At 44.7% G+C, this 24,622-nt stretch overlaps 1 protein-coding gene across 1 annotated transcript; it reads right to left on the reverse strand.

Annotated features, from left to right (window-relative positions):
* Positions 1 to 990: 990 nt before the first annotated feature.
* snrpd2 (small nuclear ribonucleoprotein D2 polypeptide) lies at positions 991 to 21,117 on the reverse strand. Its single transcript, XM_073029354.1, has 3 exons — positions 21,024 to 21,117; positions 10,435 to 10,614; positions 991 to 1,308 (listed from the first exon to the last, which is right to left on the reverse strand). Coding segments are annotated over exons 1-3 (357 nt in total). The 5' UTR covers positions 21,026 to 21,117; the 3' UTR covers positions 991 to 1,133.
* Between the last annotated feature and the right edge of the window lie 3,505 nt (positions 21,118 to 24,622).

Here is a 24,622-nt window from a genome sequence, read left to right on the forward strand (position 1 = left end):
ACCATAATCCTAATGAATGGTACAGCAGCTCGAGGCTGAATGGCCTCCTGCCATTCCTCCTCACACTCAGGACTTGCTCTTATCCATTCTTGATCAACGAGTTGCTGCCCTCAGTGGGGAGTAAGACCATTAAAACATAGGATGGGCCATTCAGCCCATCAAGTCTGCTCTGCCACTTGATTGTGGCCGAGATTTTTATCCTTCTCAACCTCATTCTCCTGCCTTCTCCCCACAACCTTTGATGCCCAATCTCTGCTTTAAATATACTCAATGACTTGGCCTCCACAGCCAACTGTGGCAATGAACTCCATAGATTCTCCACCCACTGGCTAAAAGTATTCCTCATCTCCGTTCTAAGGGATAGCCTTGTGTTCTGAGGCTGTGCCCTCTGGTCCTAGACTCACCCTCTATCGGAAACATCCCCTCCACAGCCACTCTGTCTCGGCCTTTCAATATTCGATAGGATTCAATGAGACCCCCCTTCATTCTTCTAAACTCCAGGGAGTACAAACCCAGAGCCATCGCATACTTCTCACAGGATCATTCTCGTGAACCTCCCCTGGACACTCCCCCATGCCAGCACATTCTTTCATAGATAAGGACTCCAAATGCAGACTTACCACACTTGGAGCCCTGTGAGCAGTTCTGGGCCCCTTATCAATGAAAGGATGATATTTCTAGAGGCCTGGATAATTCAGTAATCTCAAACCGTGCAGTGGTAACACCCAGGTAGATGATCCATAGTGTTCCACAGCCTTCCTGAGCTGCTAAAGAGGAATATTCCTTCCACACTGCTGGACTGCACTGGAAGATTAACAGTGATTTTCTGGAGAAGTGAGATTAACAGAGTTAACTGCTGAGCCACCATGGCACTCACCTTTTACCACGCTACAGAAACCAACATGGCCATGTTGGACTACAGTGGCGTCCATCTTGGAATTGAGCTTTCCCCCTCACACGTCACACAAATTTACACTTATAAAAAAGCCATTCATCAAAATGATAAAGTTTTTATTACAAATGACGCTAAACAGATATCATTAGTAAACTGATACATACAATAAAACCAAAAACCTGATTTTTTTACGTGTTTATGCCATGCGATAAGTTACAAAACTCTCAGAAAATGGTGTTCATTTGCCTGTGATCAGTGGGTTTCTAAGTACGACAATCACAGAGTCCCCTCGAAGGAACATCTTAGAGATGTATCGGTCCTTGTTGACGGGTTTTGACTTCTTCTTGCCTTTTCCGCTCTTGGGTACCTCGGTCCACATCTCCTTCACGTTTTCTAACACCATGTTGCAATGCCTGAAACAGCAAAATGAGAAATGCTTCAGAAGAGAAATGGGTTTTCATTAAGCATTACACTTCAGGGCATGTACCACAGTAATACACATTTCAAGACTCCAAGACATTTCTTAGTGTGCCCGTGTATTTGTTGACAGATGAGGGAAATCTCTCTAAAAGGAACTGTGTGGATTTAAATGTTATGTTAGCATTCATTTTGCTAGGATGAGAATATAAAAGCAAGGATGTAACATTGAGACTTTATAAAGCACTGGTGAGGCCCCACCTGGGAACATTGTGAGCAGTTTTGGGCCCTTTATCTAAGAAAGGATGTGCTGACATTGGAGAGGATTCAAAGGAAGTTCACTAAAATTATTCCAGGATTGAAAGGCTTGTCATATGAGGAGTGTTTGATGGCTCTGGACCTCTACTCACTGGAATTCAGAAAAATGAGGGAGGATCTCATTGAAAGCTATTGAATGTTGAAAGGCCTCAAAAATAGTGGATGTGGAGAGGATGTTTCCTATAATGGGGGAGTCTAAGACCAGTATACAGAGCCTTAGAAAAGAGAGAAAGCCATTTACAATGGAGATGAGGAGGGATTTCTTAGCCAGAGGATGGTGAATCTGTGAAACTTGTCACAGGCGGCTGTGGACGCCAAATCTTTATGTATATTTAAGGCAGAGGTTGATAGATTCTTGATTAGTCAGGGCATGAAGGGAAACAGGGAGAAGGCAGGAGGGTGGGGCTGACAGAAAAATGGATCAGTCATAATCAAATGGCAGAGCAAATGATGAGCTGAATGGCCTAATTCTGCTCCAATGTCTTATGGTCTAAGTAACTGTGTTGGATTTAAAGGCTGAGCAAAACACACAAAATGCTGGAGGAACTCAGCGGGTCAGGTAGCGTCTATAGAAATGAATGAACAGTTAACGTTTCGGGTCGAGACCCTTCTGCAGGACTGGGGGAAGAAAAGACGAGAAGTCAGAGCAAGAAGATGAAGGGAGGGGGGTAAGAAGCACAAGGTGACAGGAGACAGCGCATGACAAAGTTCTGGGATGCCTGCAGCAACCAGCAGGTCACACAATATCTATGGAAAAAACTGCAATCGACGTCTGGGGTACTCTTTTCAATAGATGCTGCCTGGCCTGCTGAGTTCCTCCAGCATTTTGTGTGTTGCTCAGATTTCCAGCATCTGCAGATTTTCTCTTCCATGTAGTCTATTCTCCATTTTCTGCTCCAAACACAAATCAAATGGATCCATCAGTTACAGCATTAAAAACTGACAAGATCTCCCAAATGAGATTTACTGTCTTCCAATCCAAGCCAATCTATTGCTTTCTAAACGTCTTTCTGGACAATTAAGTCCAGCATTTTTCTTCTTAAGTCAGATTAGAAGTTTCCTGTTTTCCCTGCCTTCTTCTTTAGACTAGCCCCTCCACAGTTATCTCCCCCCCTTGCAAGTGGAGCAAGTGCCACACCTGCCCCTACACTTCCTCCCTCACTACCATTCTGGACCCCGAACGGTTCTTCCAGGTGAGGCAACACTTCACCCGAGTCTGCTGAGGTCATCTATTGTATCCGGTGCTCCCGGTGAGGCCTCCTGTATGTCAGCGAGACCGGGCATAGATCGGGAGACCGCTTCGCCGAGCATCTGTGCTCCCATCCGCCACAATAGGCGGGATCTCCCAGAAGCCACACATTTCAATCCTACTTCCCATTGCAACACGTCAGTCCACGGCCTCCTCTACTGCCACAATGGGGCCACACTCAGGTTGGAGGAGCAACACCTTGTATTCCGTCTGGGTAGCCTCCAACCTGATGACATGAACATCGATTTCTCGAACTTCCGGTAAATCCCCCCCCTCCTTCACCCCTCTCTCACCTTGTCTCCTCACCTCCCTCTGGTGCTCCCTCCCCTTCCCCTTCTTACCTGGTCTTCTGTCCTCTCCTATCAGGCTTCCCCTTCTCCAGCCCTTTATCTCTTTACTCCACCCCCTCTCCTTTCACCTATCACATACTACCTTGTACTTCGTCTTCCCTCCCCGGAGCTTCTTACACTGACTTGTCCTTTCCAGTCCTGATGAAGTGTTTCAGCCCGAAATAGCAACTGTTTACTCTTTTCCGCAGATCTGCTGAGCTCCTCCAGCACACGGTGCATTACACTAAGCATCTTGTGTCTAAGGTTGCATTTGTTCTTTTTTATTTTTGTTTAGCAATACAGAGTAGAGTAAGCTCTTTCTGTCCTTCACGCCACCCCAGTAACGCCTAACCGAATCATGGGATAATTTACAATGGTACATCTATGGACTGTGGGAGGAAACCGGAGCACCCAGAGGAAACCCACACATTCCGCGGGGAGGACGCTCACAGAATCCTTACAGAACTCCAAACTCCAAAACGGCCTGAGCTGCAACAACATTGTGCTAACCACTATGCTTCCATTCTGAGGGAAACACTCTTGAATCTACAGAGTTGTGAAAGACAACAAGCACAGCAGCTCACCAAGATCATATTCGGAAAGGTTGTTTCTCCTGGTTTAAGAACCTAGAACTAGGAATCATCTTCAGGATAAGTGGTTAATTAGGAATGAGGAGCAAATTCTGTAAAAGCTCTACAACTCTCTAACATACAGCATGTGGATGCCCAGAACTCAAAGCAGAGTCTGCCACACGAGACATAGAATTAAACCATTCGGTCCATCGCATCAGCTTTGCTATTCCATTACAGTTGATTTATTCCCCTCTCAACCCTATTCTCCAGTTTTCTCCCTGTAACCTTTGGTACCCTAACTAATCAAGAACATATCAACCTCCGTTTTAAATATGCCAACAATTTGGCCTTCACAGTCTTGTATGGCAATGAATTCCACAAATTTACCACTCTTTGGCTAAAGAAACTCCTCCACATCTTGTTCTAAATGGACGCCCCTCTATTAGGAGGCTGTGCCGTCTGGTCTTAGACTCTCCCACTACAGGAAAAATCCTCTCCACATCCACTCTATCTAGGCCTTTCAATATTCGACAGGTTTCAATGAGATACCCACTCATTCTTCTGAACTCCAGTGAGTACAGGTCCAGAGCCCTCCTCAAATATTAACCATTTCATTCCCAGGATCATTCTTGTAAATCTCCTCCAGATCCTCTCTAAAGCCAGCAAGGAAAACAGCATGCATTTGAAATTAAGTAAATGACATTCCAGAGACCATACCAGTTCTGCTTTCGATGTCAACCATACCCAACTACCTCAACAACACGATTACAAGGGCCAAGGGGGGGGGGAATTCTGGCTAAGTGAAATGTCATGTTTATTAAAAACTAAAGTGGCTGGAAGACTGTTTTGAATTGGCTTTAGACCAAATACATTACGACCATAAGACATAGTAGAGGTGGAATAGTTACAAGGCAGCTGAAAAGGAACTCCTTCACTGTGTGGAGTGTGGAACAAGTTGCCAGTGGTGGATTCACGTTTGAAGTGTGTGGATGGGCAAGGTATAGAGAGATATGGTCTGGGTCGAAGGGACTAGGCAGAGTGAAAGTTTGGCAAGACTAGATGGGCCGAAGGGCCTGTTTCTGTGCTGTAGTGCTCTATAACTCTTATGTATAACTGGCGAGATGAGATTGGACGGTATGACTGAAATCAGGCTCCTGAAACAGCAAGGATACCTTCACTCACCTCACCAGTGAACTGTTTCTATAATCTTTGGACTCACATTCAAGGACCCTACAACTCATGTTCTCAATGTTAATTATTTATATATACACCACATTTGGTATTTGCACATTGTTTTATTTTGCACAGTTATTGTTTAAGTCTCTGAGTGTAGTTTTTCATTGATTCCACTGTATTTCTTTGGTCTACTGTGAATGCCCACAAGAAAAAGTATCTCAGGGTAGTATATATATATGTGACAATAAACTTACTTTGAAATTTGCTCAAATCATTACACAATCACACAATAATAATGTAGAATAAAGCACACAGACTGCAGAGGAAGTGCAGAGCAGGCAGAACAAGGAGTCAGGCTGGCACAGGCAGGAACCTCCCAGTCACCTGCAGCCTATTTAAACCCAGCTCTCATCCTCTGTTCACTCATCGAACTTGAACAACAAACTGACTTTGAACAGTGGTAAGATGAATACGAGGGTGGACTGTAGTACTGAAATCAGAGACTCTGCTGTCTAAATCTGACAACTTCAGCCATGGTTTGGAAGGAACAGGAAGATAGTTCTATTATTTTGTTCAAAGTGAGAATTACTGGCGATGAGTTGTTTACTTCCAGCTTCACTATCACATCAATCCCTGACCACACCTCATCTACATGCCATCAGATTCAATTCCCACACTTCTATTAACTTATTAAGAACCATTTTAAGGTGGCAGGGTGGAGATAAGTCTCTGCCAAAAGAGGTAAAAGGCACTTGTTCCCTCTGCTAGCCCGCAGGTCACCCTTGGGCAAGGTGTAGCACCTGCTTAAACCCCCCAGTCAGCCATGGGAGCAGGAGGCGGACGGTCGTACGAGCAGCCGGTGCATATCACAAGTCCTGGTTATGCGACAACTGACGCCAAACAATCTCTGAGGAGTATTGATAATGGCTGGGGTCACCCGCCTTGTAAAGGCACTGCCCAGAAGGTAATGGCAAACCACTTCTGTAGAAAAATTTGCCAAGAACAATCACAGTCATGGATAGACTATGATTGGCCACATCATACAACATGGCATGAAATGAACAAATAAATGAAGAGCCACTTTAATGAGAGCAGCTGAAAAGTGGCAAGCAATTTATGATTTGAAAACATCTCTTAATCCTTTACTAGTTCCACCCACTCCTTGCCCATACCTCTGTGATGTTTTTTCCCCTTTAAGTGTTTACCAAATAATGTTTTGAAGGGTTCTGTCAAAGCTATCAGGCAAAGCATTCCACATCTTAAGCACTCACCCTCATTTAAAAAAGAGGTTTTGCCTTCAATTTGCCTCTGGCACCTTAAGTATCTGCCCTTTGGTTACTGACCCTACAAGCCCATTACAACTGCAACGTAGTTTAAATGCCTGAAGACAGAGTGGAAGCTATCACACAACAATCTCTTTTGAAACCTAGCTTTCATCCTCTTTGCCATTATGGGTCCCATTGCTTTGGGTGTCAATACAAAAAGAAAACGGACAGAAATGCAAGCAGGCTTTTTCCGCTGAGACTGGGCGAGACTAGAACGAAAGGTCATGGGTTAAGAGTGAAAGGTGAAATGTTTAAGGGGAATATGGTAGCGTTGTGGTAAGCACAATGCTTTACAGTACCAGTGACCCGGGTCCGTTTCCCATCGATGCCTGTACAGGTTTGTACGTTCTCCCCGTGACCGCGTGGGTTTCCTCCGGGTGCTCCAGTCTCCTTCCATATTCCAAGGACATACTAGTTGGTAGGTTAATTGTCCCGTGATTAGGTTAGGGTTAAATCGGGAGTTGAAGGGTGGTGCGGCCTGAAGGCCTATTCTGCACTGACTCTCAATAAATAAATTCTTCACTCAGGGGGTGGTGCGAGCATGGGACGAACTGCCACAGGAATGAGTGGGTGCGGGTTCGATTTTAACATTCAAGTTTGGTTAGGTACATGGATGGAAGGGATATGACCCAGGTACAGGTTGATGGGACTAAGCAGAGTAATAGTTCAGCATGGACCAGATGGGCCGAAGAGCCTGTTTCTCTGCTGCAGCGCTCGACAACTCTATATAAGAAATAGGTAACAGAATACATTCATACGCTTGATGGGAAGACTACTTTGGCAATCCTTTAACTTTTTCTGAAATTAAACCCCTCAAACTGACAGTTCTAACAGCAGCACTATTTCATGCCGGAGCTGGAATGCAGCACCTTTTAAAGCACAAGGACCATAATTATTCCCATTGTTTAAAGTTTAAAGGGTGCATCCAAATCAGCAGTGCAGAAAATGACTAACAGCTCTATCGGCAACACACTCAAAATGCTGGAGGAATCAGCATCTCTGGAAGTGAACAAACATTTAATGTTTCAGGCCGAGAAACTTCTTTGGGTCTAAAAGGGAAGGTGCCAGAATAAAAAGGTGTGGAGAAGGGAAGGAGGATAGCTAGAAGATTTTAGGTGAAGCCAGGTGGGTGGGAAAGGTCAAAGGCTAGAGAAGAAGAATCTGATAGGAGGAGAGTGGACAATAGGAGAAAGGGAAGGAGGAGGGAACCGGGGGGGGGGGGGGGGGGAGGGGGGATATGATAGGGTGGTGAGAAAAGGTAAAAGGCCAGAGTGTGGAATAGAGGAAGAGGATAGGAGGAGGGAATTATTTTTAACCAGGAGAAATCGATATTCATGTTGGGGGCTACCAGACAGAATACAAGGTGTTACTACTCCACCCAGAGGGTGGCTTATCTTGGCACAAGAGGCGGTCCTGGACCAACAGGTCGGAACGGGAATGGGAATCATAATTAAAATGTCTGGCCACTGGGAAGCTCTGCTTTTGGCAGATGCTCAATGAAGCAGTCCTCCAACGAGTCCCACCAATGTCGAGGAGGCCGAATCAGGAGCACTGGGCACAATACGTGACCCCAGTCGAATCGCCGGTGAAGGGGTGCCTCACTTGAAAGGACTGTTTGGAGCTCTGAATGGATAGCTGTTGCTTGCAGATTAGGGAGATTAGTGGAGAGGGACGAATGGACAAGGGAAGCACAGAAGGAATGGCCCCTGTGGAAAGCAGAGGGGGGAGGGAAGTAAGGAAGTGTTTGGTGGTAGGATCCCTTTGGAGATGGCAGTTATGGAGGATGATGTGTTGGATGTGGAGACTCATGGGGTGGGAGGTAAGAACAACTGCTCTTTGAGGTGGCATTTGCAGTAATATGGGATTACTTGAAGCAACCATAGTTTGAAGCAGTACTTTTGTAAAAGAGATTTATCACAAGTGATCACTGCCATAGCCTGATGTAGGCTTCTCTCTCTCTCTCTCTCTCTTCAAAGTCAGCAAGAACTACACCACTGGCAAAACCTTTCGTTGAACTAGAATATAGATGAAAATGATACTATTGAGTTTCACGATTTGACTGATGAAGCAGAGCTGCTTAAGCTACTTTGACAAGCTAACCTTGCCTTGCGATGAGCCAGCAAGACTATGCATGTGCAGAGAGAGACACAATGCAGCACCTTTCCTTAAAGCTGGAGCCAGTTAGCAAAGTGTTGCCTCACAAACAGATAAACTGGGCACATACCTTGCCATGGGCAGGTTTACACTATCAGGTGCTTCAATCCCTTTGTGATAATAAGGATGTCAACAATCTGACCACAAGGTGAATGCATTATCGGCAAGCAAAGCTGAATCAAATTTATTTCTTATTCAATCATTTAAGAAATGTCACCGGACCAGAATCTGGTGTTTTTCTAAATTAGATACAACCGCAAAAAAAATCACAGTAATGAAACAAGGGTCATTGATGTGGGATAACAAGCTGAGAGTCAGAGAAGTACAGAATAGTCCCTTCAGCCCATCTAGACCAGGGTGAACTGTTATATTACTTAATGCAATTGATCTGCACCTGGACCATACCATAATTATTCAAACTTCTCTTAAACGTTCTCTGTGCCCGTGTGTAGTGCTGTCTGCAACCAGACTTCGGAATAAGAGGTCCCTGTTTCAAATCCAACTGGCTCCTGCAGGCCCGAAATGTCGACAGCGCTTCTCCTTATAGATGCTGCCTGGCCTGCTGCGTTCCACCAGCATTTTGTGTGTGTTGCTTGGCTCCTTGCACGCTTTCCATCTGTGCCGGGTCAAACGTCGAGCTAGCGACTCGGCATCGTAAAACAGACAAACGCTAAAGAATTTGCAAGGTTGCCACCCGATGCACCAAACAAGGCACAGGGAGGAGCCAGCCAACTCTTAAATGTTGCAATTAAACCTGCATTCACCACGTCTGCTGGCAGCTCATTCCACACTCTAATGAAGAGGAGCCCCCCTCAGGGTTCACCTTTCACCCTTAGCCTATGACCTCTTGTCTCACCTGGAAAAAGCCTGCTTGCGTTTGGAAAAGGGATTGATTCGAGCTGAGGTTGTGCCCCTGTGAACATTAGCCCCTGACGGTTACTTTACCCAAGATCATGTTCCTTGTCTAAGTGCATGTCTCTGAGTATCCCCAGACAGAGAGGAGGAAACCAATTCAAAAAAAGGCCACTAAACCTCATGGATGTTTGTTACAGGGAAGTGTGAGGGGCCAGCTCAGTAAGTGCGTTACCCGAGACACAATTCAGCAATGAGACCTTTAAAAACATTCTGCTCCAAGTTAGTAATTCTTTACTCAGTTTTAATGTTTCCGTTGCAATTAGCTTATGCAGCTAAAACATAGAAATCTACAGCAGATTACAGGCCCTTCGACCCACAATGTTGTGCTGACCATGTAACCTACTCTAGAAGCTGCCTCGAATTTCCCCAATGCTTTGTCCTCTATTTTTCTAAGCTCCATTTACCTATCTAAGTCTCTTAAAAGACCCTGTCATTTCCGCCTCTACCACTGTTGCTGGCAGTGCATTCCACGCACCCACCACTCACTGTGTGAAAAACTTACTCTGACATCCCCCTTGTATCTACTCCCAAGCACCTTAAAACTATGCCCCTCATGTTAGCCATTCCAGCCCTGGGAAAAAGCCTCTCGCTATCCACAAGATCAATGCCTCTCATCATCTTATGGTCACCTCTCATCCTCCGTCGCTCCAAGGAGAAAAGGCCAAGTTCACTCAATCTATTCTCATAAGGCTTGCTCCCAATCCAGGCAACATCCTTATAAATCTCCTCTGCACTCTCTCGATAGTATCCATATCCTTCCTGTAGTGAGGTGATCAATATCTCCCTGGTGTCCAGTGCTACATAGGGAAAAAAGTTCAAAAGTTCAAAGTCATTTTGCTGGGGTGTTTATCTCAGCCCTACATAGGGAATATTTGCAATGCAAACACGAACTATACAACAGTTCACTCATCCAGCACAGATGCCCATCTTATAGATGATCTCAGATTCCAATCCAGCTGCTTTTTTTAATGCTGGTGACAAATATTAACATATAGCCCATGGCATAAAACATACCCATGGGAAAACATTGCTCTGATTACATGCTCTTTTTGTTGGTTTGGGAGGTGAGCAGAAAGGAACTTACCTGTCAAAGGCCTTGACTCTGCCCAGCAGCTTCTTGTTGTTCCGGCAGTTAATAAGGACCTGTGTGTTATTTTTGACCGACTGTGTCAGAACAGAGAGGGGCCCCGTATTAAACTCCTCTTCCTCTCTCTTCTGCAACTCCTCGGGAGTCATCTCGCTCTTTGGCTTGTTTAACAGACTCCTGGGGTAAGAGAAACAAAAACGTTTTTTTTGTGAGGCACACAACTTTAAATAACGTGACAAGCATGCTGCGAAACCTGCGGAGATTCCACATGACATCTAAAACTCTGACGAAGTTCTATAGATGTGTGGTGGAGAGTAATGACTGACTGAATCACAGCCTGACATGGAACACCATGCCCTTGAACAGAAAAGTCTACAAAAAGTAGCGGATACGCGCAGTCCATCACGCGCAAAGCACCCCCCCCCCCCATCGAGCACGTCTACACAGAACAGGCCCTTCAGCTCACCAAATCTGCACTGGCCACCATTCCAATCAAAACTAAGCCCGTTTACCTGTGGTTTATTCATTCATGTGTCTGTCCAAATACCTCTACTGGAAGTGCAGTGCAGGTGCCTATCACACGGCTAGCTGGTGGCGCAGTGGCATCAGCGCCGGACTCCGGGGCGAAGGCTCCCGAGTTCGAATCCAAGTCGGGCCACCCCTGAGCACACTTGCCGGGTTGAGCGTCGAGCTAGCCACTCGGCCTCATAAGAAATACAAGGGTCGAGTCAGGAACGTTCATATCGTGACCCGGTTAATCCGAAAGGAGACCAATCCTAACACCACGCGCCAGACAAGAATGGCTGACTGGCTGGTGCAACACGCTTAAAAAAAAACCTGGCACACTCTGTATAAAAACAAAATTTCTTTCTCTCATCTGAAACCTATGCCCTCTAGCATTTGATCTTTTCAACCCAGGAAAAAGACCAACTACCTACTCAGCTATTCGTTCATTATGAGCTCCACCTGCTCCCGTGGTTTCCCATGACCCTGATCCGGTGGCGGGGCGTCGAAGCAAGTGCTACATCTTGCTCATGCAGGCCAGCAGAGGAAAGGAGCACCTTGTAGAGATTTATCTCCACCCCACCACCCTACTCAAACTAAGCCTCTCATAACTTTATACATTTCTACCAAGACCCCCCTCACCCTCCGGCATCCGGTGGCAAAAATCCCTTCCAAGCTTTCCTTATTGCCAATAGACTCCAATCCAGGCAACTTCAGCTGTATCCTGTCCAAAACCTGCCCATTCCTCCCATAGTGTGACCATATAGTCTCAAGACGGCGCTTATGGAGTGAAGCGGTTTTAGGCTTTGCTCCAATCCTTTTACTTTTTTTAACCTACAAACATCCCCTAATTGACCTTTTTATACCTATTCTAAAGCGGTTTAAACGTATGAGATTTTTTTCAACTGTTTGAATCATTTTCAACTCGCTGAAATGTCTAGACCAAAGGAATCAAAACAGACGAAAGAACCGTTAACTTTAGAAGCAATTGTGAATTTTATGGACGACAGACTTGGAAAACTGGAGTGTAAATTAACCGCAAAGCTTTCTACATTCGATGAAATTTTAAAGACATCTGACGCAAAACTTCAAGCAATTACACTGGATTCACAAAAACAACAAGCAAGTATTTTAGTTCTTGAAGAAGCCGCTCACCAGAGAGATCATATAATTGAAACTTTGCAACAACAGCAAGCTTCGACTTCTCAACAGATGGATCGTTATAAATCTAAAATCACTGATCTTGAAAACCGCTCTCGAAGACAAAATCTCCGGTTAATTGGGATTCCAGAAAAATTTGAGAACAGCAATCTCACTGTTTTTTTCTCCAAATTTTTAATGGATGTCTTTGGCTCAGAAGTACTGGATTCCCCTCTAATAATCGACCTTGCACATCGCATTTCTCGTTTTCATTCAGATTCAAGTTTGAAACCACGACAAGTAATTCTCCGGATCCATTATCCTCATACCAAAGAGCGCTTGATTCGGGCTGCCCGGAAAAAGGGTATGATCAGCTTTCAAGATTTTAAATTCCGTATTCTGGAAGACTGCAGTCCCGAAGTTTTAAGGGCAAGAATGGCTTTTAAATCGGTTATGTCGGAAATTCATCAGGAAGGCTACAAGCAAGCGCTGTTATTTCCAGCACATTTGAGAGTTACTCTCAAAAGATGGAACTTATCGGCTGTTCAAATCTCCAGCGAATGCTCAAAGGTTCCTTGAAGAATAACATTTTATTGTTTTTACGGGTTGACTAATGTAATTATTAGTTTACAGATTTGGATCTTTTATAAAATGATTTTTTTTTACGTGATGGCTTACACGTATTTCTTATACACGGTAAAAGTCCGTTTCTGGTTTATTCTGAGTTTGTTTTTTTCATATTATTAATCTGTTAGTTTTGAAAGTAATTTATTAGGGTTTTCTTTTAAGTTCGTATACACTTTTTTATATTTTTAACGTTTAAATATTTAGATTTAAAAAAAAAATAAAATGTTGTTTCTTCTTCCCGAAAGACCTTAGTGCTTGGAAAGTCACATCTGTTTTGATGTGTCTGAATAAGTTTAAGGACTTTCTTTTAAAACACTAATACAATATTATCCATTTATGGGTTTTATCGTTTTAATTTTTTTTTAATCCTTTTGGTTTATATATATATAATACTAATTTTATATTTTAATTTTTGTTATACTAACCCTTTCCTATAATATGGGTGGTTTGTATCTTTTATTCAACTTTTTTTTGTTTGAGTTGCCGTCTTGAGACATGGGGGTAATTTTAGTGTTAGATTGCTTGCTTGCCTCTTTTTGGCTTTTTTCCTGGGGTTTTGAGGGTGGAGAGAGGGGGATTTTTCTTCTTTCTTTTCTTTTTGCTTGCTTTATGCTTAGTTTTACTTCATGGGCTCATATGAAACTACAAAAATGGTTGCAGTGTCATGACTTCTGGTTCCTCCTTGAACTTACTTCCCTCTTCCAGATTCATGAGTTCATCTTTTTTTAACCTTATGTGTTAATTGTAATAAATATTGTCAATATGGATAAGATTATTAATTTTGTTTCTTGGAATACTAACGGTTTAAATCATCCGATCAAACGGAAAAAAATATTCAAAGCATTCCATAGAATGAATGCTAATATTATCTTTGTACAAGAGACTCATGTAAGGAAGGTGGATAGTCAACGCTTTTTTAGGTTTTGGAAAGGCCATCAATATCACTCGAATTCTCAAGCCAAAGTAAGAGGCGTTTCCATTTTTATAGATTCTTCAACCTCCTTTATACACCATGAAACAATTTCAGACCCACAAGGTAGATTTTTGCTTATTACTGGTCTACTTTTTATTATGAGCTCAATGGTTAATTGGGGTGCCACCATAGCACAGCAGCTAGTGTGACACTATTACAGCTCTGGGCATCTGAGTACGGAGTTCAATTCGAACGTCCTCTAAGAAAGCTTGTACCCTGTTGTCATGTACACATGGATTGCCTCCAGGAGCTCTGATTTACCCCCACAGTCCAGAGACATACCGGTTAGTAGGTTAATTAGTCATTGTAAATTGTCCTGCGATTAGGCTAGGATTAAATAGGTGCACTGCCCGTTAAGCCAGAAGGGTCTGTTACGCACTGTATTGCTAAATAAAAGAATAAAGTGAATTAAATAGAAACTGTGCACATCTTGCAGAGAGTTTGTTGGTCTAGATCCCACATGGCTGGATGACAGCACTGTAATGCAAGCAGCTTGCAGGATGTTTTTAATGTACTTGTCCACAGGACATGGACATCAGTGCCAATGGCAGCATTTTACCGTCCGGAGCTGACTCCTCAGTCCAGGAGCAGTGACGACCAACCACTTTGCGTTTGAAATCAGAGGAGCCAGAGCAGGGACGATTGGCGCCTTTCCATCCCTTAAGGGCATGAGTGAACAGCACAGGTTTTTACTCACTTTCTGGTGTTTTCAGTCACTTTTGCTGAGACTAACTTTTTATTAAAACTCCAGATTTACAGCAGTGCATTGGTTAAAGTAACACTTTACAGCAGCAGTGATCGGGGTTCAATTCCCAACCGCCGTCTGTAAAGAGCAACGTCCACAAAGTATTGGAGGAACTCAGCAGGTCAGGCAGCATCTGCAGAAGTGAATAAACAGTCAACGTTTTGGACTGAGACTGTTCTTCAGGACTGGAGAGGAAAGAAGACGCCAGAATAAAAAAGTGGAGGGAAGGGAAGGAGGATAGTGAGAAGGTGACAGGTGAAGTCAAGGGGGGGTAGAAAAGGTAAAGAATCTGATAGGAGAGAGTGTACCATCAGCAAAAGGGAAGGAAGGACATGAGGGAAAAGTGATAGGGAGATGAGAAGAGGCCAGAGTGGGGAATACAAGAGGGAAGTGGGAGGCAACCTTCGGAATACAAGGTGTTGCCCCTCCATCCTGAAGGTGCCCTCATTGCAGCAGAAAAGGCGGCCATGAATCAACATGTCAGTACAGGAACAGGGATAGGAATTAAAATGGTTGGCCACCGGGGAATTCCAATTCTGGCAGATGGAGCAGAGGTGCACTGACAAAGCGGTCTCCCGATTTGAGTCGGGTCTCACCAATGCAGATAAGGCAACATCAGTAGCACTGGGTAGAACAGACAACCCCAACAGATGCACAAGTGAAATGCTGCCTCACCTGGAAGGACTCTTTGGAAGCCTGAATGGAGGTGAGGGATGAGATGAATGGGCAGGTGTAGCATTTCTCTCACTTGCAGGGACATGTGCCAGGAGGGAGATTAGTGGGGACACATGAATGGACAAGGGCTGTCTGTGAGGAGTTTGGACATTCTCCTGGGTTTCCTCCCTCATTCCAAAAATTAGGGGTTAAGAGTTATGAGATTGCTATACTAGTGCTGGAAACACGGCGGCTCCTTACAGGCTGCCCCCAGCACAAACTTTGTATTGTGTTTGTCGTTGACAAAACACATTTCACTGTATTTTTCAATGCACAGGTAACGAATAGGGCTAATCTTTACAATCTTTACTTGAATTTAAATTACCAAACACCTATGACAGGATTCAAAATCACTGCATAGGATCAAAGATCAATCAGTACTCATTAAGCACTTCACTCCCAATCCCTTAGTAAATACAAATTTCTCAATTTGGTCTCATGTAATTGCAAGCTCCCCTCACTTCCTGCCCAAATGCTATTGCCGTCTCTTACATGGACAACTGTGAGGACATTTAGTTGAAAATTCTTTGAACGTTGGACGTGGTTTTTTTGGTAGTTAGGGAACGTAGGGTGTCGGGGTGGAGATACGTCTCTACCAAAGGAGGTGTAATTCGCTCCTTCCCTCCACTAACCTGCAGGTCAGCCTTGGGCAAGGTGTAGCACCTGCTTAGCCCCCAATCAGGGTCATGTAAAGCCATGGGAGCAGGTGGTGGATGGTCATATGAGCAGCCGGTGTATATCACAAGTCCTGGTTATGTGACCACAGACACCAGGCAGACAATCTCTGAAGAGTATTGATAATGGCTCGGGTCACCCGTCTTGTAAAGACACTGCCCAGAACAAGGCAACGACAAACAACATGTATAGAAAAATTTGCCAAGAACAATCACGGGACCACGATTGCCCACGTCATACAACACGGCACATAATGATAATGGCAAAGGGAAGCTAGTCAGGTATTCTAAGACAGATTTTATGAATCAATTAGATTTTATATTTTTGTTTTTATTAAACAAGGAATCAGTATGTCACCTAAGACAACCACAAATTTCTACAGATCTATCCTGGAGAGCATTCTACCTGGCTGCATCACCGTCTAGTATGGGGGGGAGGGGGGGGATACTGCTGCATAGGATGGAAATAAGCTGCAGAGAATTGTCCTGCATACTACGGTTTATAACTTCAAGGAGCGTCCATTATTAAGGACCTCACCACCCAGGTCATGCCATGTTCTCATTGCTACCATCAGGGAGGAGGTACAGGAGCCTGAAGGTACACACCCGACAATTCAGGGGACTTCTTCCCCTCTGCCATCTGATTTCCGAATGGACACTGACCCCATGAACACTACCTCATTGCTTTTTTAATTTCTGTTTTTGCATAATTACTTATACACACATATATTTGTTGTAATCCATGTTTTTCTTCTATTTATGCACTGCATTGTACTGCTGCTGTAAAACAACAGATTTCAGGACATATGCCGGTGATATTAAACCTGATTCTGATTCAAGCGCACCGATTGCTCAAATTCCAACAGCAGCAACTGGATAGGCTTTTTATCCCCCCCAAATAAAAGTTAAAACCCGAGGTACAAGACACGAAAGCTGCGAGGAACTGCAGAGAGCTGTGTGTGGGGTTATATTCCAGTTTCTGACACGTTCGAGTGCTTGAGGCAGTGCGGGAAAGGTAATATTGTACTGTTGTAATGAGTAATGACACGGATACAGCTAATCTGAATTAGGTTGTAAGAATTGTACAAGAGGCAGGTGTGAACTAGTAAAACATAAACTCAAGATGCAAGACAAACACTTGGTAAGAAAGCTAGCAGTGAAAACCCCAACTTTAAAACCATTTGGGTTGTAAGCCAGGATTTATAACTCAAAATTTTTAAAAACTGTCTATGCTGGAAATTACAAAAAAAAACAAAAAATAGTCCAAATAATCAATAAATTACATCACACCCATGGGTAAAGCAACAGCCTTTAACTTGTCACATGACTTGTTTGGATAAATACATGGCTGGCAGGGGATGGAGGGCTATAGTCCAGATGTGGGTCGATGATAGTAGACAGAATAACAATTCAGCACAGACCAGATGGGCTGAAAGGCCTTTATTTGTGCTGTAGTGCTCTATGACTGTTATCGAGTTATCTTCCCACTGATGTGACTTGTCACCTTGCCACAGTCTGACCTACTGAGCATTTCGACAATTTATTTACCTAAAATATAAAGGCTTATGTCAAAAATCAAAAGAGCTGGGCCGTTCAAACTGTACAAGTGAGATCTCATTAAAGTCTGAAGAAAGTTTCCAGCTCGGGTGATTTTTGAGAAGGTGTTTAGCTCCCTGCATAGCTCTGTACGCACACACGAGGGCAGTAGACGGGTTCAGGAGGAATGTTCTTTGGGAAGATGAAGAGAAAAGGGAAACCAATAGTACAGGACACTAACAGGAATAATCATACACAGAGTGTACTAGGAAACATAGAAACATAGAAAATAGGTGCAGGAGTAGGCCATTCGGCCCTTCAAGCCTGCACCGCCATTCAGTATGATCATGGCTGATCATCCAACTCAGAACCCTGTACCTGCTTTCTCTCCATACCCCCTGATCCCTTTAGCCACAAGGGCCATATCTAACTTCCTCTTAAATATAGCCAATGAACTGGCCTCAACTGTTACCTGTGGCAGAGAATTCCACAGATTCACCACTCTCTGTGTGAAGAAGTTCCTCCTCATCTCGGTCCTAAAAGGCTTCCCCTTTATCCTTAAACTGTGACCCCTCATTCTGGACTCCCCCAACATCGGAAACAATCTTCCTGCATCTAGCCTGTCCAATCCCTTTAGAATTTTATACGTTTCAATAAGATCCCCCCTCAATCATCTAAATTCCAGTGAGTATAAGCCTAGTCGATCCAGAAAGCAGCAGAGCATAGAATCATAAAACAACAAATGTTACAAAAATGAAAAATTAAAGGTTCCTTATCTGAATGCATGCAGCATTTTTAACAAGATAGATAAAGTGATGGTGAATGATTCAATAGACAAGCTGACCAGGGAACTGCTTAAAACATGCAGGGTCGGGTTTCTTTTCTCTCTGCACAGTGGGTGTTTGATGGGCTTTTAATTTTATGGGTCATTCTGGGTTTCTTGGTTTTGTGGCAGCCTGAATGGAGACAGATCGCAAGGTTATATATAGTATTCATACTTTGAACATGCAGAGGCACGTGACCTGTTGTTCACAAAGGAATATATCACTGCATTAATGAGAAACGGTATGGGCTCAGAAGCTGAGGATGCAGAACTTCCTCATGGTCCAGTCACAACGGCGAAGCCAAGCGGCACAGTAGCGTAGCGGTTAGTGCAACACTCCGCCGCATCAGCTGTAAGGCGATGGTTCAAATCCCACCGCTGTCTGTAAAGAGTTTGTATGCCCTCCCTGTGGGTGCTACATATTCCACAAAGGCGTACGGGTTAGGGTTAGTGAGCTGTGGGCGTGCTAGGTTGGCGCTGGAAGTATGCCGACACAGAACAATCTTCGCTGATTTGCTTTGGTGCAAGCAACACACTTCACTGCATGTTTCAGTAATGTGTTATAAAACAAGCCATTCTCATGATACACCATGACAATTCATTAGAGGTCGGAGACAAAACAACAGTATACTGCAGATCAGGTAATCTCATACCTGTCATTAGGTTTATGAATATACAAGAAAATGGTTGATTGGGAGAACCAGTAGATGTTATGTATTTGGATTTCCAGACGACCTTTGACAAAGTGTTCCACAACAGATCAATGGGGCTCAGGACATTAGCTAACAGGAAGCAGAAGTGCAATAAATACTAGCATGACAGAAGATTGGCTGACTAGCAGGAGGCAAAGTGTGGGAAGAAACGAGACCTTTTCTGGATGGCTGCCAGTGGCTAGGGGTGTTTTGGAGGAGTTGGTGTTGGAACTGCTTCTTTTCTTGTTATACGTCAATGATTTGGATAACGAGAACTGATGACTGTGTGATCAGGTTTATGGATGATATGAAGAAGATCGAGGGGACGGAATGTTAGGGTTAATATTTCAGGAGTGTTTGATGGCTCTGGACCTGTACTCGCCACAGTTCATGAGAATGGGGAAGCAGGGAGTCTGCAGAAGGACATAGATTAAGACCATGGACAAAGAAGTGGCAGGTGAAACACAGTGAAGGAAAGTGTATGATCAGACAAACAGACATACTTTATTGATCCCGAGGGAAATTGGGTTTCGTTACAGCCGCACCAACCAAGAATAGTGAAGAAATACAGCAATATAAAACCATAAATAATTAAATAAAAAGTCAATCATGCCAAGTGGAAATAAGTCCAGGACCAGCCTATTGGCTCAGGGTGTCTGACACTCCGAGGGAGGAATTGTAAAGTTTGATGGCCACAGGTAGGAATGACTTCCTATGACACTCAGTGTTACATCTCGGTGGAATGAGTCTCTGGCTGAATGTACTCCTGTGAGTACATTCACAGGAGCACATGCACTTTGGTAGAAGGAATAAAAGCATAGACTATTTTCTTAACAGTAAGAAAACTCATAGAAATCAGAAGAGGAAAGGGACTTAGTGGAGGGGGGGGGGGGGAGGGGAGAATCTTCATGCAGGATTCCCTAAAGGTTACGTACACAACGCTGGAAGAACTCAGCAGGCCAGGCAGCATCCATGAGAAAAGAGTAGCTAATGTTTCGGGCTGAGACCCTTCATCCGGAAGGGCAACGTCCCGGCCCGAAATGTTGGCTACTCTTTTCTCACGGATGCTGCCTGGCCTGCTGAGTTCCTCCAGCATTGTGTACGTATTCTTTGATCCACAGCATCTGCAGTTGTATTTTTGTGTTCCCTAAAGGTTAACTTGCTGGTTGAGTTGGTGGTGAGGAAGGCAAATGCAATGTTAGCATTCAAGAGGACAAACTATAATAGCAACTATGCAATACCAAGGCTTTATAATACATTGGTCAGAACACCTTGAGCAGATTGGAGTTCCTTATCTAAGAAAGGGTGTGCTGTCATTGGAGAGGGTCCAGCAGTTCCACTGGAATGACAGGGTTTGGGGTTGTGTTTGATGGCTCTGGGTCTGTACTTACTGATGTTTGTGATAATGAGGGAGGAAATTTCATTGAAACCTAGTGAATTTGAATTCCTCGAGTAGACGTGGAAAGGATGTTTCCTTTAGTGGAGGAAACTAGGACCACAGCCTCTGAATAGAGGGGCATCCATTTAGAACAGACATGAGGAGGAATTTCTTCAGCCAGGGAGCGGCGAATCTGTGGATTTCATTGCCATCATTGGGTGTATTTAAAGCTAAGGTTGCTTCTTGATTAGCGAGGGCATCACAGGTTACGGGGGGAAGGCGGGAGAATGGGATTGACAGGGAAAATAAATCAGCCGTGATGGAGGAACAGACTCAATGGGCTGAATGGCCTAATTCTGTTCCTATGTTTTATGGTTACCGGATTGGCATTCAGTGACCAGTGGAATGCCCCACGAGTCAGTCCCGGAGCATCAGCCAGTATTTACAAGAGTAACGCAGTCAAGTTTACCGATGACATGAAAGTTAGTGGGTCGACACTCAGCTTCCTCCCCTCCACCATCACAATGCACAATGAACACGGGGGACCGCTGTCTAAACCCACCAAGCACCAGGACAATAACCGCACCCCCCGGTCTCTGGGACTCCACCAACCCCCGAGGCCTAGACCTGGGCCTCGGTCTCACGCCGCCATTCATTCGATCTCTACACCGCCCCAGGCCGGCGAACATCCGCAAGTGGCCTGCGGAGAGCAGCAGAAGCGCGACCGCCCCTTCTCTCCCCCCGGAAGCCGGGCCCTTCACTCGTTTCATGGCGACTCACATGTTTCCCTCTCTCCGTGTGTGGTGCTGGATCGCCTCCTCAACCCGCAGCCGCGCTTCGTCTCCCGCCGGAAGAGAAAGACCCGCTTCCGGCCGCCGGCCGCGGTGAAATGTTTACTGGGAGTTGTAGTTCCTAATCTGTCACCTCACCGCCATGAATGGATCACAGCACTACAATTCCCACAGGCCTTCAGTTTTCCCGAGGTGAAGTCCTGCCAGGACTTCTTAAAGCTACAGAGCGCAAAGTGTGACTGATAAAATTCTGCAATTCTTAAAGAAATGTTTCCATTCAGCAATTATACCAGTGCCTAAGTAGAATAATGTGAGCTGCCTTATTGACTATTGCCCGGTAGCACTCACATCGACAGTGCTGAAATGCTTTGTGAGGTTGATCATGGGTAGACTGAACTGCCTCAGCAAGGACCTGGACCCATTTACCTATCATCACAATAGGTCAATAGCAGACGCAACGTCATGGCTCTTCACATGGCTTTAGACCACCTGGACAACACAAACACCTACGTCATGATGCCGTTCATCGACTATAGCTCATCATTTGATACCATCATTCCCGCAATCCTGATTGCAGAACCTGGGCCTCTGTACCTCCCTCTGCAATTGGATCCTCGACTTCCTAACCAGAAGACCACAATCTGTGCGGATTGGTGATAACATATCCTCCTCGCTGACAATCAACACTGGTGCACCCCAGGGGTTTGTGCTCAGCCCACTGCTCTACTCTCTATACTCACGATTGTGTGGCTAGGCATAGCTCAAATACCATCTATAAATTTGCTGACAATACAAACAATTTTGGTAGAATATCAGGTGGTGACGAGAGGGCACACAGGAGTGAGATATACCAGCTAGATGAGTAGTGTCACAGCAATAACCTGGCAGTCAACATCAGTAAGACGGAAGAGCTGATTGTGGACTTCAGGAAGGGTAAGATGAAGGAACACATACCAATCCTCATAGAGGCATCAGAAGTGGAGAGAGTGAGCAGTTTCAAGTTCCTGGGTGTCAAGATCTCTGAGGATCTAGCCTGGTCTCAACATATCAATGCAGTTATAAAGAAGGCAAGACAGCGGCTATACTTCATTAAGAGTTTGAAGAGATTTGGCATGTCAACAAATACACTCAAAAACTTCTATAGATGTACCATGATCATTCTGATGGGCTGCATCACTGTCTGGTATGGAGGGGCTACTGCACAGGACCGAAAGAAGCTGCAGAGGGTTGTAAATCTAGTCAGCTCCAATTTGGGTACTAGCCTACAAAGTAACCAGGACATCTTCAAGGAGCGGTGTCTCAGAAAGGCAGCATCCTTTATTAAGGACCCCCAGCACCCAGGACATGCCCTTTTCTCACTGTTACCATCAGGGAGGAGGTACAGAAGCCTGAAGACACACACTCAGCGATTCAGGAACAGCTTCTTCCCCTCTGTCATCCGATTCCTAAATGGACAGTGAACCCTTGGACACTACCTCACTTTTTTTAATATACAGTATTTCTGTTTTTGCACATTTTTTTTATCTGCCAGATTATGTTTTGCATTGAACTGCTGCTGCTACGTTAACAAATTTCATGTCACATGCCAGTGATAGTAAACCTGATTCTGATTCTGAAAAGTTCAACCTCAGTGTAAATAAAATATCTTAGAGTAAAGCATAGAAGCAGGCTGTTTGGCCCATCTAGTCAATGCCAAACCATTTAATTCCCTGCACCGAGACCACAGCCCTCCATACCCCAACCATCCATGTACCTATCCAAACTTCTCTTAAGCATTCATATCAAGCTGACATGCACCACTTGAGCCGTCAGCTCGTTCCACACTCTCACCACCCTCTGAGTGAAGAAGTTTCCCCTCTTGGTCCAACTTAAACTTTTCACCTTTCACCCTTAACCCATGACCTCTGGTTGTAGTCCCACCCAACCTCAGTGGAAAAGGCTTGCATGCATTTACCCTGTCTATACCCCTCATAATTTTGTATACCTCTATCAAATCTCTCCTCAATCTTCTACGTTCCAAGCAATAAAGTCCTGACCTATTCAACCTTTCCCTATAACTCGGGTCCTCCAGTCCCGGCAACATCCTTGTAAATTTTCTCTGCACTCTTTCAACATTATTTACATCTTTCCTGGAGGTGGGTGACCAAAACGGCACACAATACTCCGAATTACACCCCACCGACATCTTATACAACTTCAGCATAACATTCCACCTCTTGTACTTTGATCTATGAAGGCCTAGGTGCCAAAAGCTTTCTTTATGACCTTAAATGAATTATAGACCTGTATTGCCAGATCCCTTAGTTCTACCGCACTCCTCAGCGCCCTCCCGTTCACTGAGTAAGACCTACCCTGGCTGGTCCATCCAAAGGGCAACATTTCACTGTCTGGAGAGGATTTCCAAAGCATCTGAAGACCCAACAGCCAATTCAGAAACAAACAAGAGGCAAGAATTACACCACACAAGTGATTACGAATGTAAGGCTGGAGGCGATTACAGAGAGATCTAGCTCATAAAGGAGAGTTCGGCAGGCAATGCTATTGTCTCACAGCTCCAGCCATCGGGTCCAATCCTGACCTATGATGCTGTCTGTGTGGAGTTTGCATGTGCACGCCTCCCCCCGGTCTCCCAGTTTTCTCCCAGGACCCAAAGCCAGAACCAGCAGGCTCCAGGACAGCTTCTTCCACCAGGCTATCAGACTGCTTAATTCATGCTGACACAACTGTATTCCTGTGTCATATCGACTGTCCTGTTGTACATACTATTTATTATAAATCACTATAAATTGCACATTTAGATGGAGATGTAGCTTAAAGATTTTTACTCCTCGTGTATGTGAAGGATGTAAGAAATGAAGTAAATTCAATTCAATTTAATTCTGGGAGTGGGGCAGTCTGAAAGGGAAATGGACTCTGGCCCTGATCAACCTAAGGGATAGTTCTAATGTTCCCGAACTTAAAATTAGCCATCTCAGCTTCATGCAATCAAAATAGTTTCTCCCCAGTCCGACGCTCTGAGTGACGATTGCACTGAACTGTTGTAACCAGATACTTAAGTCAAATCTGCTGAATAAATTACCCGATCGATGAGTGCAGCTTTGGAGTTTTCAGGTCCTTGTCACGCTCACGGCTTACATCAAAGAGCCGTCCCTCCAGATCGTTTCCGCTGAGGGCGTGCTGGTCAAGAACAGTCCCGGGAGTCACGGCGCTTGGGAGTATTCCGGCACTGTTGAAACGTACGTGGTGTAGTGGTTAGCGCAGCTGCTCTGCGTCGAAGGCGGTCACCGATCGGGATTGAATCCCCGCCGCTGCCTGTTCTCCCCGTGACTCCGAGGCTCTCCTCCAGGTGCCCCACTTTCTATAGACGCTGCCTGATCTGCTGTGTTCGTGCAGTATGTGTGTGTTGCTCTGGACAGGATAAGGATTAGGGGGTCAGGTGGAGAAGGTGGGAGAATGGGGAGAGAGAGAGAAACAGCCATGATGGAATGGTGGAGCAGGCTCGATGGACTGAATCGGTTCATTCCTCACACTCCCAGTACTCTGACTGCCTTCCTGAAGTGGCAGGTAATTGGAATTGGCCTCAATTCC

The sequence above is a fragment of the Hemitrygon akajei genome, chromosome 25, assembly GCF_048418815.1.
Source record: "Hemitrygon akajei chromosome 25, sHemAka1.3, whole genome shotgun sequence".
Taxonomy (NCBI): domain Eukaryota; kingdom Metazoa; phylum Chordata; class Chondrichthyes; order Myliobatiformes; family Dasyatidae; genus Hemitrygon; species Hemitrygon akajei.

Excerpts from the sequence above, each read along its gene's own strand:
- snrpd2 (XM_073029354.1), bottom strand. Across the intron at positions 1,309-10,434 it reads AGAGTCAAGGCCTTTGACAG|GCATTGCAACATGGTGTTAG; the intron begins GTAAGTTCCTTT and ends TTGCTGTTTCAG.